A 13,348-nucleotide genomic window follows, 5' to 3' on the forward strand; every position below is an offset into this window, starting at 1 on the left:
CAATGAGTGTCCTCACATTTATAGAGAGACCTTATAGGGACAAAAAACAAGTCCCAATAATGAAATGTGATGTAATCATTATTTTTTATGGTGAAGACACATTGTATGATTAGTTTAGGGTGAGGGTTAGGTTGTGTGTGTGAGTGGGTGTGTCTGTTGTTTTTGTAAGCTTTATAATTTTTTCCCACTCCAGACTGTAAATATGTGCATTCTCAGGTGTGGATCCTCATGGCAACAGGCTGACATATAAACAAAATACAAATTGAATGGATGATATCCAAACCCAGTAACAAAAAGTATAAACAGCACTGAAAGTCAATAGGTTGTACAGGTGTTTATGACGTGTCTGCTGCTGCATGTGAAAGTGTAAGGGGCACACTGCGCTTGAGCACGCTGACTGATGGAGTGTTACCATTACACAACCCAACAAATGCACACAAACAATTATATTTACTGATGTCTCACAATACAAACAAGTACACAAACAAATCATACAATTTCTGCTCTCAGATCATTTCCGGGACTGGCCGAAGTTCATCAACATTATATTATGATGCAACTAGTGTGATCTTTATATACAGTCCATGGATCCAACAGGTAGCTCTGTCTCCTATGTGTCAGAGAACTCGTGATGTTGCTGACACGGTTTGATATTGCCACCTAGAGGATTCTTTTGTGAACAACAAGCTTCTTGAACAGAGAACAAATTTAAAAATCAAGAGGATTTGCATCGTTTTATGTCACAAATAAACTGCGTGAGTTTTCACTGTAGGTACTTTTTATTGTAGATCTGTGTGTATCTGTTCATACATTTTACACATATACGTCGGTCAGCTTGTAGTTCAGGGATGTTTCGAAGGAACCTGTGGGGGAAATACACAATTGTTGTTGCAGTGGATTAACATGATCAGCCATTCTCTGGGGTCCTCTGTTGCAATGGCCCTGTGTAGTTGTGTTAATAAATAATTCTCTTTCTTTAATTATTCCTGACTGGACTCCCTTCTTTGTGTAGAGTGAACATTCTCTCAGAAAGTGCTGACTTGGACCACAAGAGGTCAGGAAAGCATCGCTTTAACGAGGTCAGATGTTATTTTATGAACATGAACTCATTGGATCAAAATGAGTTTCATTTCAAGTTAGTTGCGAAAGAAAGACATCAGGATACAGAGTCATATAACTGAGTCACAGGCTGAACTATCAGATCTTCAGCTGTGACTGTGCATTAGGGAACATGGATTTGTATGGACCACCGGCAAAGCTTGAGGGTTAGGGAGGGTTAAATCCTGTTGAAGAAGTTTCTGTCCTTTGGCCTTATCTTCCTTTTTACTTTTCTATTGATCCCACCCTCTCTTTTCATCAGCACATGAAAGAAATGACCTAGTCGGCCTTTTGACTTAAAGTGTGCAACATGACACCAAAACTGTCTTTCATGGCCATGACTGATGCTGAGATCCTGATTCTCTCTCTCTTGTTTGATCTAGCTTTGAGTACTACACTTTGTTTTCAGGCCTCATGCTTGTAGTGCAGTACAAGCATTCAAGTTTAATTCCTACCTGAGGTCTTTGCTCTGAGAAAACAGGACCATTACTTCCCTGACTGCAGGGTATTTGTCTTCAATTCTAGGTGCATATTTGTAAATATGTTTTAGAAAATACATTTCAAATATTTCAAGGTTTGGATAAAACTTTATTTAAAATGTGCTGTGAGAGGACACAAGAGGGAAAAGTGAACTAAGCAGAATAAACATGTATAAAGAGTGCAAGTTGATTGAGGGCTAATAATGGTGAAGTGAATTTTAGCTACACCTGCTTCCTGACTAGGAGGAAAACTCAATTTCATGTTCAAACATCACAGCCATGTAAAATATTTTTATCATTACTAGTGAATAATAATAACAATGAATAACAATATTTGTGCAAACAAACAACTGTGACTAGGTTATCATATTCTTGCAAACAAAATGCTGACATTCATGGTATTAGTCCACTTCCTCGCCGGTGCATTTGTCGATGGCGGATATGTTCAGAATGCCGTTGGCATCAATGTCGAAAGTTACCTCCACCTGTGGTACACCTCGGGGAGCAGGAAGGATGCCAGTGAATAAAAACTTGCCCAGGAGGTTGTTGTCCTTGGTCATTGCTCTCTCCCCCTCATACACCTGAATTAGCACACCAGGCTGGTTATCAGAGTAGGTGGAGAAGATCTGGGTTTGCTTGCTGGGGATAGTGGTGTTGCGTTTGATTAGCGGCGTCATGACTCCACCAACAGTCTCAATACCGAGAGACAGGGGAGCCACGTCCAGCAGCAGCAGATCTTGGACGTTCTCCGAAGTGTCACCCATGAGGATGGCAGCCTGGACTGCTGCACCATAAGCCACTGCTTCATCTGGGTTGATACTCTTGTTCAGTTCTCTGCCATTAAAGAAATCTTGCAAGAACTTCTGGATTTTGGGAATTCTTGTGGAGCCACCAACCAGGACGATTTCATGGATCTTGGACTTATCCAACTTGGAATCTTGTAGGGCTTTCTCCACTGGCTCCAGTGTTCCCTGAAGAGCTCTGAGTTGAGCTCCTCAAAGCGTGCCCTTGTGATGGAGGTGTAGAAGTCAATGCCCTCAAACAGAGAGATTTCAATGCTGGCCTTGGAGCTTGAGGACAGGGTCCTTTCTCACAAGCTGTCAGCTAGTCTTCTAACTGCTCTCTTATTTTGGCTGATGTCTTTCTTGTACTTTCTTTTAAATTCCTCTAGGAAGTGACTGACCATCCGATTGTCAAAGTCCTCTCCACCAAGGTGTGTGTCTCCTGCAGTGGCTTTTACCTCAAAGAAGCCGTCCTCAATGGTCAGGATGGACACGTTGAAGGTGCCTCCACCGAGATCAAAGATGAGCACGTTGCGCTCTTCTCTTTTACCTTTATCCAAGCCGTAGGCAATCGCTGCTGCTGTGGGCTCGTTGATGATCCTCAGAACATTCAGACCAGAGATCACTCCAGCATCCTTAGTGGCTTGCCTCTGAGAATCATTGAAATAAGCTGGCACTGTGATGACTGCATTTGAAACCTTTTGTCCCAGGTAGGCCTCGGCTATCTCCTTCATTTTAACCAAGACCATTGACGAGATTTCCTCAGGGTAGAAGGCTTTGGTTTCGCCTTTATACTCCACCTGAACTTTGGGCTTTCCGTTATCACTGATCACCTTGAAAGGCCAAAGTTTCATGTCGGACTGGACGATGGAGTCACTAAACTTTCTTCCGATTAGTCGCTTGGCGTGAAATATTGTATTGGTGGGGTTCATGGCGACCTTGTTCTTGGCAGCATCTCCAATGAGCCTCTCTGTGTCGGTAAAGGCCACATAGCTGGGAGTTGTCCTGTTGCCCTGGTCGTTGGCGATGATCTCCACTTTGCCATGTTGGAAAACCCCAACACAAGAATAGGTGGTTCCCAAATCAATGCCAATGGATATTCCCTTCGCTGAAGACATCCTGCTTGTTCCTTTAAGAACCTACAAAAATTTGGCAAGAAATTACATTTACAATGTTTAATGCTACTCATAAAAGCACCAACCAATATAACCAATATTTCAAAATTGCTTGATTACTGATGCCAGTTAGCACAAATAAAATGTTTGTGTTGCTATTAATTTTGTCCATCTATTTATCAGAGATATAAACCTATGTTAAAGATGCAGAAGGAAACATAAAAAAAAACTATTGCTAACACCATTATTATTTTTCTGTAATCAAATAAACTAATTCTCAAATTTAAGTGTTTCTCTAATAGACTAAAATTCACCTCATGTCACGATTAATGAAGATATATCTGGAATGCTGTTTGAGTCCAAATTAAATAAATAAATAAATATGGTTATGAAATAAACCTTGAAATAAAATATATGGCAATAAATATATAAATTTAGCATAGTATAAATATATAACTGAATCCATTTACCTTAATAAATAAATGAATACAATTACTTATTTCAAAATGATGTTTTTCAAAAGACGACCTTTATTTATTTCATGTACATTTATTTCATGACTATTTATTTCAATTCTCACATGCAAATGCAGGGGGTGTACGCACACACGCAGTGAGAGCAGAGCTCGTTCACGGGAAGCAGCCGGTCAGTGACTTTGTTGAAGAGCAGTGGAAACAGAAAGTTTCTGTGGTCACAGCTGCTCAATGATAAGAGCTGAGGCTGCAGGTGGATTGTGCTGGTCAGGTCCTGATAACTAGTGATGAGTGTTTATTAGTTACAGTGAGAGCAGAGTGGAGGAGGACACAGAAACTCCAGCTCGGTACAAACCAACTACAGCTTCTGCTCTTATCACTGAGCAGCTGTGTTTCCACTGTTCTTCAACAAAGTCACTGACCCATGAAATAAATGTGGCATTATTAAATTAAAAGTCCCATGAAATAAATAAATGTCATCTTTTGAAAAACATCATTTTGAAAAAAGTATTTGTATTTATTTATTTGTTTAAGTAAATGGATTCAGTTATATATTTATATTATATGTATATATTGCCCTTTATTTTTATTTCAGGGTTTATTTCATAGCCATATTTATTTATTTAATTATCTATTTATTTATTTACCTACATATGTATTTATTTAATTTTGACTCCAACAGCAGCCCATAGATACAATGGCAGAATTGATGCACTTGTCCTTAAAGTGTCACCCTCATGGATAGATTGTAACATTAGTCTGCACTAATGTCAACATTTAAATCCTGAAAGAATCTAAATCTAAAAAGTTATAATCAGCTGCTACTTACTTTCAGAGTTAAGCTCTGTGTTGATCAGAGATGTTGAAGGATCTCAGCAGACTCTCACTCAGGCCACTGCTTATATTGTTCCATCCGGGTTTCCAGAGCACTCCAAGCCTCCCCCAAGCTCCTCCCCGAGCTCAGTGACTAGTGCAGCTGGCTGGTGCGAGAGAGACGGGAATATTCCAGAATGGGACAGAAGCTTGACGCCTAACAGCGGGGCAGACTGTCATAGGAACCCAATGTGGAGAATGTATGTGCAAGGCTCCTTCAAGTGTGGAAGTTTTTCTACCTTAACCATTCACCTCTTTCTCATTTGTCTCAGAATGAACAGTTTCACACATGTAACTGTTAAAGGACTCGCTTTATTGCTGATTGAATGCATTCTTTTACATACTTAGTAGACACTTGTGCATTTTGATCACATGAAACATTTGTTTAGGCGACCCCACCGGGTCAAATTAAGACAGTGACAGTAATGTGGCAAACATAAAGATAATAGTTCTTACAGTAGAGTTACACTTAACAGCAGAAGCAGAGGAAAGAAGACATTAAATGTAGCACTGGTGGGTAAATGTAAGCGAGGAATGTTCATCTATTTAAGGTCATTTTGGAAATTGAATTGCTGTGAATGATTTAAAAAGGCACATTCCTAGCATGGCCTGAAAGGTTTTATCCAGTAGAAACACTCTTCAGCGAGACACCACTCTGCTGGGATAAGAGTGAGCAAATGAAAGCTCGGTAGGAAATGAGGAAAGTTATAGTCTCTGCCTTTTGACTAAAAGTGTGCAACATGACACCAATTCTGTCTTTCATGGCCAAGACTGATGCTGAGACCCTGATTCTCTCTCTTGTTTGATCTAGCTTTGAGTACTACACTTTGTTTTCAGGCCTCATGCTTGTAGTGCAGTACAAGCATTCAAGTTTAATTCCTACCTGAGGTCTCTGCTCTGAGAAAACAGGACCATTACTTCCCTGACTGCAGGGTATTTGTCTTCAATTCTAGGTGCAAATTTATAAAAATGTTTTAGAAAATACATTTCAAATATTTCAAGGTTTTGATAAAACTTTATTTAAAATGTGCTGTGAGAGGACACAAGAAGGAAAAGTGAACAAAGCAGAATAAAAATGTATAAAGAGTGCAAGTTGATTGAGGGCTAATAATGGAGAAGTCAATTTTAGCTACACCTGCTTGCTGACTGAGAGGAAAACTCCCAATTTAATGTTCAAACATCAAAGCCATGTAAAATATTTCAAGATTCAAGATTTGTATCATTACTAGTGAATAATAATAACAATGAATAACAATATTTGTGCAAACAAACAACTGTGACTAGGTTATCATATTCCTGCAAACAAAATGCTGACATTCATGGTATTAGTCCACTTCCTCAATAGTGGGACCCTGAGCGTTGCCTCCTGCATGGCCGCTGCTGCCTCCTGGTGGTGGTGCCGCTCCCTGGTACAGCTTTGTCACAATGGGCTTGCAGACCTTCTCTAGTTCTTTCTGCTGGTGCTCATACTCGTCCTTCTCTGCCAGCTGGTTGTTCTCCAGCCAGGAAATTGTCTGGTTGCACTTGTCAATGACAACTTTTTTATCCTCCTCCTGAATCTTTCCTTTCATACTGTCATCCTCGACACTGCTCTTCATGTTGTAAACGTACGACTCCAGTGAGTTCCTTGATGAAATCGTGTCCCTCTTCTGGTCGTCATCAGCCTTGTACTTCTCAGCATCCTGTACCATTTGCTCAATCTCCTGTTTGCTGAGGCGGCCCTTGTCATTGGTGATGGTGATTTTGTTTTCCTTGCCGGTGCTTTTGTCGACGGCGGATACGTTCAGAATGCCGTTGGCATCAATGTCGAAAGTTACCTCCACCTGTGGTACACCTCGGGGAGCAGGAGGGATGCCAGCGAGCTCAAACTTGCCCAGGAGGTTGTTGTCCTTGGTCATGGCTCTCTCCCCCTCATACACCTGAATTAGCACACCAGGCTGGTTATCAGAGTAGGTGGAGAAGATCTGGGTTTGCTTGCTGGGGATAGTGGTGTTGCGTTTGATTAGCGGCGTCATGACTCCACCAACAGTCTCAATACCGAGAGACAGGGGAGCCACGTCCAGCAGCAGCAGATCTTGCACGTTCTCCGAAGTGTCACCCATGAGGATGGCAGCCTGGACTGCTGCACCATAAGCCACTGCTTCATCTGGGTTGATACTCTTGTTCAGTTCTCTGCCATTAAAGAAATCTTGCAAGAACTTCTGGATTTTGGGAATTCTTGTGGAGCCACCAACCAGGACGATTTCATGGATCTTGGACTTATCCAACTTGGAATCTTGTAGGGCTTTCTCCACTGGCTCCAGTGTTCCCCTGAAGAGCTCTGAGTTGAGCTCCTCAAAGCGTGCCCTTGTGATGGAGGTGTAGAAGTCAATGCCCTCAAACAGAGAGTCGATTTCAATGCTGGCCTTGGAGCTTGAGGACAGGGTCCTTTTCGCTCTCTCACAAGCTGTGCGCAGTCTTCTAACTGCTCTCTTATTTTGGCTGATGTCTTTCTTGTACTTTCTTTTAAATTCCTCTAGGAAGTGACTGACCATCCGATTGTCAAAGTCCTCTCCACCAAGGTGTGTGTCTCCTGCAGTGGCTTTTACCTCAAAGAAGCCGTCCTCAATGGTCAGGATGGACACGTTGAAGGTGCCTCCACCGAGATCAAAGATGAGCACGTTGCGCTCTCCCTTTTACCTTTATCCAAGCCGTAGGCAATCGCTGCTGCTGTGGGCTCGTTGATGATCCTCAGAACATTCAGACCAGAGATCACTCCAGCATCCTTAGTGGCTTGCCTCTGAGAATCATTGAAATAAGCTGGCACTGTGATGACTGCATTTGAAACCTTTTGTCCCAGGTAGGCCTCGGCTATCTCCTTCATTTTAACCAAGACCATTGACGAGATTTCCTCAGGGTAGAAGGCTTTGGTTTTGCCTTTATACTCCACCTGAACTTTGGGCTTTCCGTTATCACTGATCACCTTGAAAGGCCAAAGTTTCATGTCGGACTGGACGATGGAGTCACTAAACTTTCTTCCGATTAGTCGCTTGGCGTGAAATATTGTATTGGTGGGGTTCATGGCGACCTTGTTCTTGGCAGCATCTCCAATGAGCCTCTCTGTGTCGGTAAAGGCCACATAGCTGGGAGTTGTCCTGTTGCCCTGGTCGTTGGCGATGATCTCCACTTTGCCATGTTGGAAAACCCCAACACAAGAATAGGTGGTTCCCAAATCAATGCCAATGGATATTCCCTTCGCTGAAGACATCCTGCTTGTTCCTTTAAGAACCTACAAAAATTTGGCAAGAAATTGCATTTACAATGTTTAATGCTACTCATAAAAGCACCAACCAATATAACCAATATTTCAAATTGCTTGATTACTGATGCCAGTTAGCACAAATAAAATGTTTGTGTTGCTATTAATTTTGTCCATCTATTTATCAGAGATATAAACCTATGTTAAAGATGCAGAAGGAAACATAAAAAACTATTGCTAACACCATTATTATTTTTCTGTAATCAAATAAACTAATTCTCAAATTTAAGTGTTTCTCTAATAGACTAAAATTATTCACCTCACATGATTAATGAAGATATATCTGGAATGCCGTTTGAGTCCAAATTAAATAAATAAATAAATATGGTTATGAAATAAACCTTGAAATAAAATATATGGCAATAAATATATAAATTTAGCATAGTATAAATATATAACTGAATCCATTTACCTTAATAAATAAATGAATACAATTACTTATTTCAAAATCATGTTTTTCAAAAGACGACCTTTATTTATTTCATGGTACATTTATTTCATGAGACTATTTATAATTCTCACATGCAAATGCAGGGGGTGTACGCACACATGCAGTGAGAGCAGAGCTCGTTCACGGGAAGCAGCCGGTCAGTGACTTTGTTGAAGAGCAGTGGAAACAGAAAGTTTCTGTGGTCACAGCTGCTCAATGATAAGAGCTGAGGCTGCAGGTGGATTGTGCTGGTCAGGTCCTGATAACTAGTGATGAGTGTTTATTAGTTACAGTGAGAGCAGAGTGGAGGAGGACACAGAAACTCCAGCTCGGTACAAACCAACTACAGCTTCTGCTCTTATCACTGAGCAGCTGTGTTTCCACTGTTCTTCAACAAAGTCACTGACCCATGAAATAAATGTGGCATTATTAAATTAAAAGTCCCATGAAATAAATAAATGTCATCTTTTGAAAAACATCATTTTGAAAAAAGTATTTGTATTTATTTATTTGTTTAAGTAAATGGATTCAGTTATATATTTATATTATATGTATATATTGCCCTTTATTTTTATTTCAGGGTTTATTTCATAGCCATATTTATTTATTTAATTATCTATTTATTTATTTACCTACATATGTATTTATTTAATTTTGACTCCAACAGCAGCCCATAGATACAATGGCAGAATTGATGCACTTGTCCTTAAAGTGTCACCCTCATGGATAGATTGTAACATTAGTCTGCACTAATGTCAACATTTAAATCCTGAAAGAATCTAAATCTAAAAAGTTATAATCAGCTGCTACTTACTTTCAGAGTTAAGCTCTGTGTTGATCAGAGATGTTGAAGGATCTCAGCAGACTCTCACTCAGGCCACTGCTTATATTGTTCCATCCGGGTTTCCAGAGCACTCCAAGCTCCTCCCCAAGCTCCTCCCCCGAGCTCAGTGACTAGTGCAGCTGGCTGGTGCGAGAGAGACGGGGAATATTCCAGAATGAGACAGAAGCTTGACGCTCAGCCAGCGGGGCAGACTGTCATAGGAACCCAATGTGGAGAATGTATGTGCAAGGCTCCTTCAAGTGTGGAAGTTTTTCTACCTTAACCATTCACCTCTTTCTCATTTGTCTCAGAATGAACAGTTTCACACATGTAACTGTTAAAGGACTGGCTTTATTGCTGATTGAATGTTTTTTTACATACTTAGTAGACACTTGTGCATTTTGATCACATGAAACATTTGTTTAGGCGACCCCACCGGGTCAAATTAAGACAGTGACAGTAATGTGGCAAACATAAAGATAATAGTTCTTACAGTAGAGTTACACTTAACAGCAGAAGCAGAGGAAAGAAGACATTAAATGTAGCACTGGTGGGTAAATGTAAGCGAGGAATGTTCATCTATTTAAGGTCATTTTGGAAATTGAATTGCTGTGAATGATTTAAAAGGCACATTCCTAGCATGGCCTGAAAGGTTTTAACCAGTAGAAACACTCTTCAGCGAGACACCACTCTGCTGGGATAAGAGTGAGCAAATGAAAGCTCGGTAGGAAATGAGGAAAGTTATAGTCTCTGCCTTTTGACTAAAAGTGTGCAACATGACACCAATTCTGTCTTTCATGGCCAAGACTGATGCTGAGACCCTGATTCTCTCTCTTGTTTGATCTAGCTTTGAGTACTACACTTTGTTTTCAGGCCTCATGCTTGTAGTGCAGTACAAGCATTCAAGTTTAATTCCTACCTGAGGTCTCTGCTCTGAGAAAACAGGACCATTACTTCCTGACTGCAGGGTATTTGTCTTCAATTCTAGGTGCAAATTTATAAAAATGTTTTAGAAAATACATTTCAAATATTTCAAGGTTTTGATAAAACTTTATTTAAAATGTGCTGTGAGAGGACACAAGAAGGAAAAGTGAACAAAGCAGAATAAAAATGTATAAAGAGTGCAAGTTGATTGAGGGCTAATAATGGAGAAGTCAATTTTAGCTACACCTGCTTGCTGACTGAGAGGAAAACTCCCAATTTAATGTTCAAACATCAAAGCCATGTAAAATATTTCAAGATTCAAGATTTGTATCATTACTAGTGAATAATAATAACAATGAATAACAATATTTGTGCAAACAAACAACTGTGACTAGGTTATCATATTCCTGCAAACAAAATGCTGACATTCATGGTATTAGTCCACTTCCTCAATAGTGGGAACCCTGAGCGTTGCCTCCTGCATGGCCGCTGCTGCCTCCTGGTGGTGCTGCCGCTCCTGGTACAGCTTTGTCACAATGGGCTTGCAGACCTTCTCTAGTTCTTTCTGCTGGTGCTCATACTCGTCCTTCTCTGCCAGCTGGTTGTTCTCCAGCCAGGAAATTGTCTGGTTGCACTTGTCAATGACAACTTTTTATCCTCCTCCTGAATCTTTCCTTTCATACTGTCATCCTCGACACTGCTCTTCATGTTGTAAACGCATCGACTCCAGTGAGTTCCTTGATGAAATCGTGTCCCTCTTCTGGCCGTCATCAGCCTTGTACTTCTCAGCATCCTGTACCATTTGCTCAATCTCCTGTTTGCTGAGCGGCCCTTGTCATTGGTGATGGTGATTTTGTTTTCCTTGGTGCTTTTGTCGACGGCGGATACGCTCAGAATGCCGTTGGCATCAATGTCGAAAGTTACCTCCACCTGTGGTACACCTCGGGAGCAGGAGGGATGCCAGCGAGCTCAAACTTGCCCAGGAGGTTGTTGTCCTTGGTCATGGCTCTCTCCCCCTACACCTGAATTAGCACACCAGGCTGGTTATCAGAGTAGGTGGAGAAGATCTGGGTTTGCTTGCTGGGGATAGTGGTGTGCGTTTGATTAGGCGCCATGACTCCACCAACAGTCTCAATACCGAGAGACAGGGAGCACGTCCAGCAGCAGCAGATCTTGCACTCCCCTGTCACCCATGAGGATGGCAGCCTGGACTGCTGCACCATAAGCCACTGCTTCATCTGGGTTGATACTCTTGTTCAGTTCTCTTCCATTAAAGAAATCTTGCAAGAACTTCTGGATTTTGGGAATTCTTGTGGAGCCACCAACCAGGACGATTTCATGGATCTTGGACTTATCCATCTTGGAATCTTGTATGGCTTTCTCCACTGGCTCCAGTGTTCCCCTGAAGAGCTCTGAGTTGAGCTCCTCAAAGCGTGCCCTTGTGATGGAGGTGTAGAAGTCAATGCCCTCAAACAGAGAGTCGATTTCAATGCTGGCCTGGGTGCTTGAGGACAGGGTCCTTTTCGCTCTCTCACAAGCTGTGCGCAGTCTCCTAACTGCTCTCTTATTTTGGCTGATGTCTTTCTTGTACTTTCTTTTAAATTCCTCTAGGAAGTGACTGACCATCCGATTGTCAAAGTCCTCTCCACCAAGGTGTGTGTCTCCTGCAGTGGCTTTTACCTCAAAGATGCCGTCCTCAATGGTCAGGATGGACACGTCGAAGGTGCCTCCACCGAGATCAAAGATGAGCACGTTGCGCTCTCCTCTTTTACCTTTATCCAAGCCGTAGGCAATCGCTGCTGCTGTGGGCTCGTTGATGATCCTCAGAACATTCAGACCAGAGATCACTCCAGCATCCTTAGTGGCTTGCCTCTGAGAATCATTGAAATAAGCTGGCACTGTGATGACTGCATTTGAAACCTTTTGTCCCAGGTAGGCCTCGGCTATCTCCTTCATTTTAACCAAGACCATTGACGAGATTTCCTCAGGGTTGAAGGCTTTGGTTTCGCCTTTATACTCCACCTGAACTTTGGGCTTTCCGTTATCACTGATCACCTTGAAAGGCCAAAGTTTCATGTCGGACTGGACGATGGAGTCACTAAACTTTCTTCCGATTAGTCGCTTGGCGTCAAATATTGTATTGGTGGGGTTCATGGCAACCTGGTTCTTGGCAGCATCTCCAATGAGCCTCTCTGTGTCGGTAAAGGCCACATAGCTGGGAGTTGTCCTGTTGCCCTGGTCGTTGGCGATGATCTCCACTTTGCCATGTTGGAAAACCGCAACGCAAGAATAGGTGGTCCCCAAATCAATGCCAATGGATATTCCCTTCGCTGAAGACATCCTGCTTGTTCCTTTAAAGTTCCTACAAAAATTTGGAAGAAATTAAATTACAATGTTTTATCCTACTCATAAAAGCACCAACCACCACAACTGAAATCATAAAAAAAATTGCTTAATTACCGATGTCAGTTAGCAAAATTAAAATGTTTGTGTTGCTATTATTTTGTCCATCAGAGATATACACCTATGTTAAATTTGCAGAAGGAAACATTAAAAAAAAAAACTATTACAAACACCAATTTTCTGTAATCAAATAAACTCATTCTCAAATTTCAGTGTTTCTCTAATAGACTGAAATTCACATGATGTCATGATTAATGAAGATACAAAGGCAAAAATGGTTGCATTTGTACTTAAAGTGTCACCATCATGGATAGACTGTAACCTTAGTCTGCACTAATGCCACCATTTAAATCCTGAAACAATCTTAATCTAAAAAGTAATAATAAGTTGCTACTTACTTTCAGAGAGAAGTTCTGTGTCGCTCCGAGAGGTTGAAGGATCTCAGCAGACTCCGTCTTGTGTCGGCTTCTTGTTCAGTGTCTCAAACTAATGCCTGCTCTCACTCAGGCCACTGCTTATATTGTTCCATCCGGGTTTCCAGAACACTCCAAGCTCCTCCCCAAGCTCCTCCCCCGAGCTCAGTGACTAGTGCAGCTGGCTGGTGCGAGAGAGACGGGGAATATTCCAGAATGGGACAGAAGCTTGACGCT

At 41.5% G+C, this 13,348-nt stretch overlaps 3 protein-coding genes across 3 annotated transcripts; all 3 read right to left on the reverse strand.

Annotated features, from left to right (window-relative positions):
• Window positions 1-1,665: 1,665 nt before the first annotated feature.
• On the reverse strand, window positions 1,666-4,879 carry LOC118111103 (heat shock 70 kDa protein). Its single transcript, XM_035159435.2, is given in 3 exon segments — window positions 1,666-2,550; window positions 2,553-3,498; window positions 4,777-4,879. Coding segments are annotated over 2 exon segments (1,497 nt in total). The 5' UTR covers window positions 3,478-3,498; window positions 4,777-4,879; the 3' UTR covers window positions 1,666-1,978.
• A 936-nt stretch (window positions 4,880-5,815) lies between these two features.
• On the reverse strand, window positions 5,816-13,195 carry LOC118110398 (heat shock 70 kDa protein). Its single transcript, XM_035158083.2, is given in 4 exon segments — window positions 5,816-7,494; window positions 7,497-8,088; window positions 9,363-9,404; window positions 13,139-13,195. Coding segments are annotated over 2 exon segments (1,920 nt in total). The 5' UTR covers window positions 8,068-8,088; window positions 9,363-9,404; window positions 13,139-13,195; the 3' UTR covers window positions 5,816-6,145.
• LOC118110396 (heat shock 70 kDa protein) lies at window positions 10,402-13,190 on the reverse strand. Its single transcript, XM_035158080.2, is given in 9 exon segments — window positions 10,402-10,755; window positions 10,757-10,815; window positions 10,818-10,943; window positions 10,946-11,012; window positions 11,014-11,120; window positions 11,123-11,239; window positions 11,242-11,441; window positions 11,443-12,657; window positions 13,093-13,190. Coding segments are annotated over 8 exon segments (1,893 nt in total). The 5' UTR covers window positions 12,636-12,657; window positions 13,093-13,190; the 3' UTR covers window positions 10,402-10,731.
• Window positions 13,196-13,348: the final 153 nt, after the last annotated feature.

This window comes from Hippoglossus stenolepis, chromosome 6 (genome assembly GCF_022539355.2).
Source record: "Hippoglossus stenolepis isolate QCI-W04-F060 chromosome 6, HSTE1.2, whole genome shotgun sequence".
Classification (NCBI taxonomy): domain Eukaryota; kingdom Metazoa; phylum Chordata; class Actinopteri; order Pleuronectiformes; family Pleuronectidae; genus Hippoglossus; species Hippoglossus stenolepis.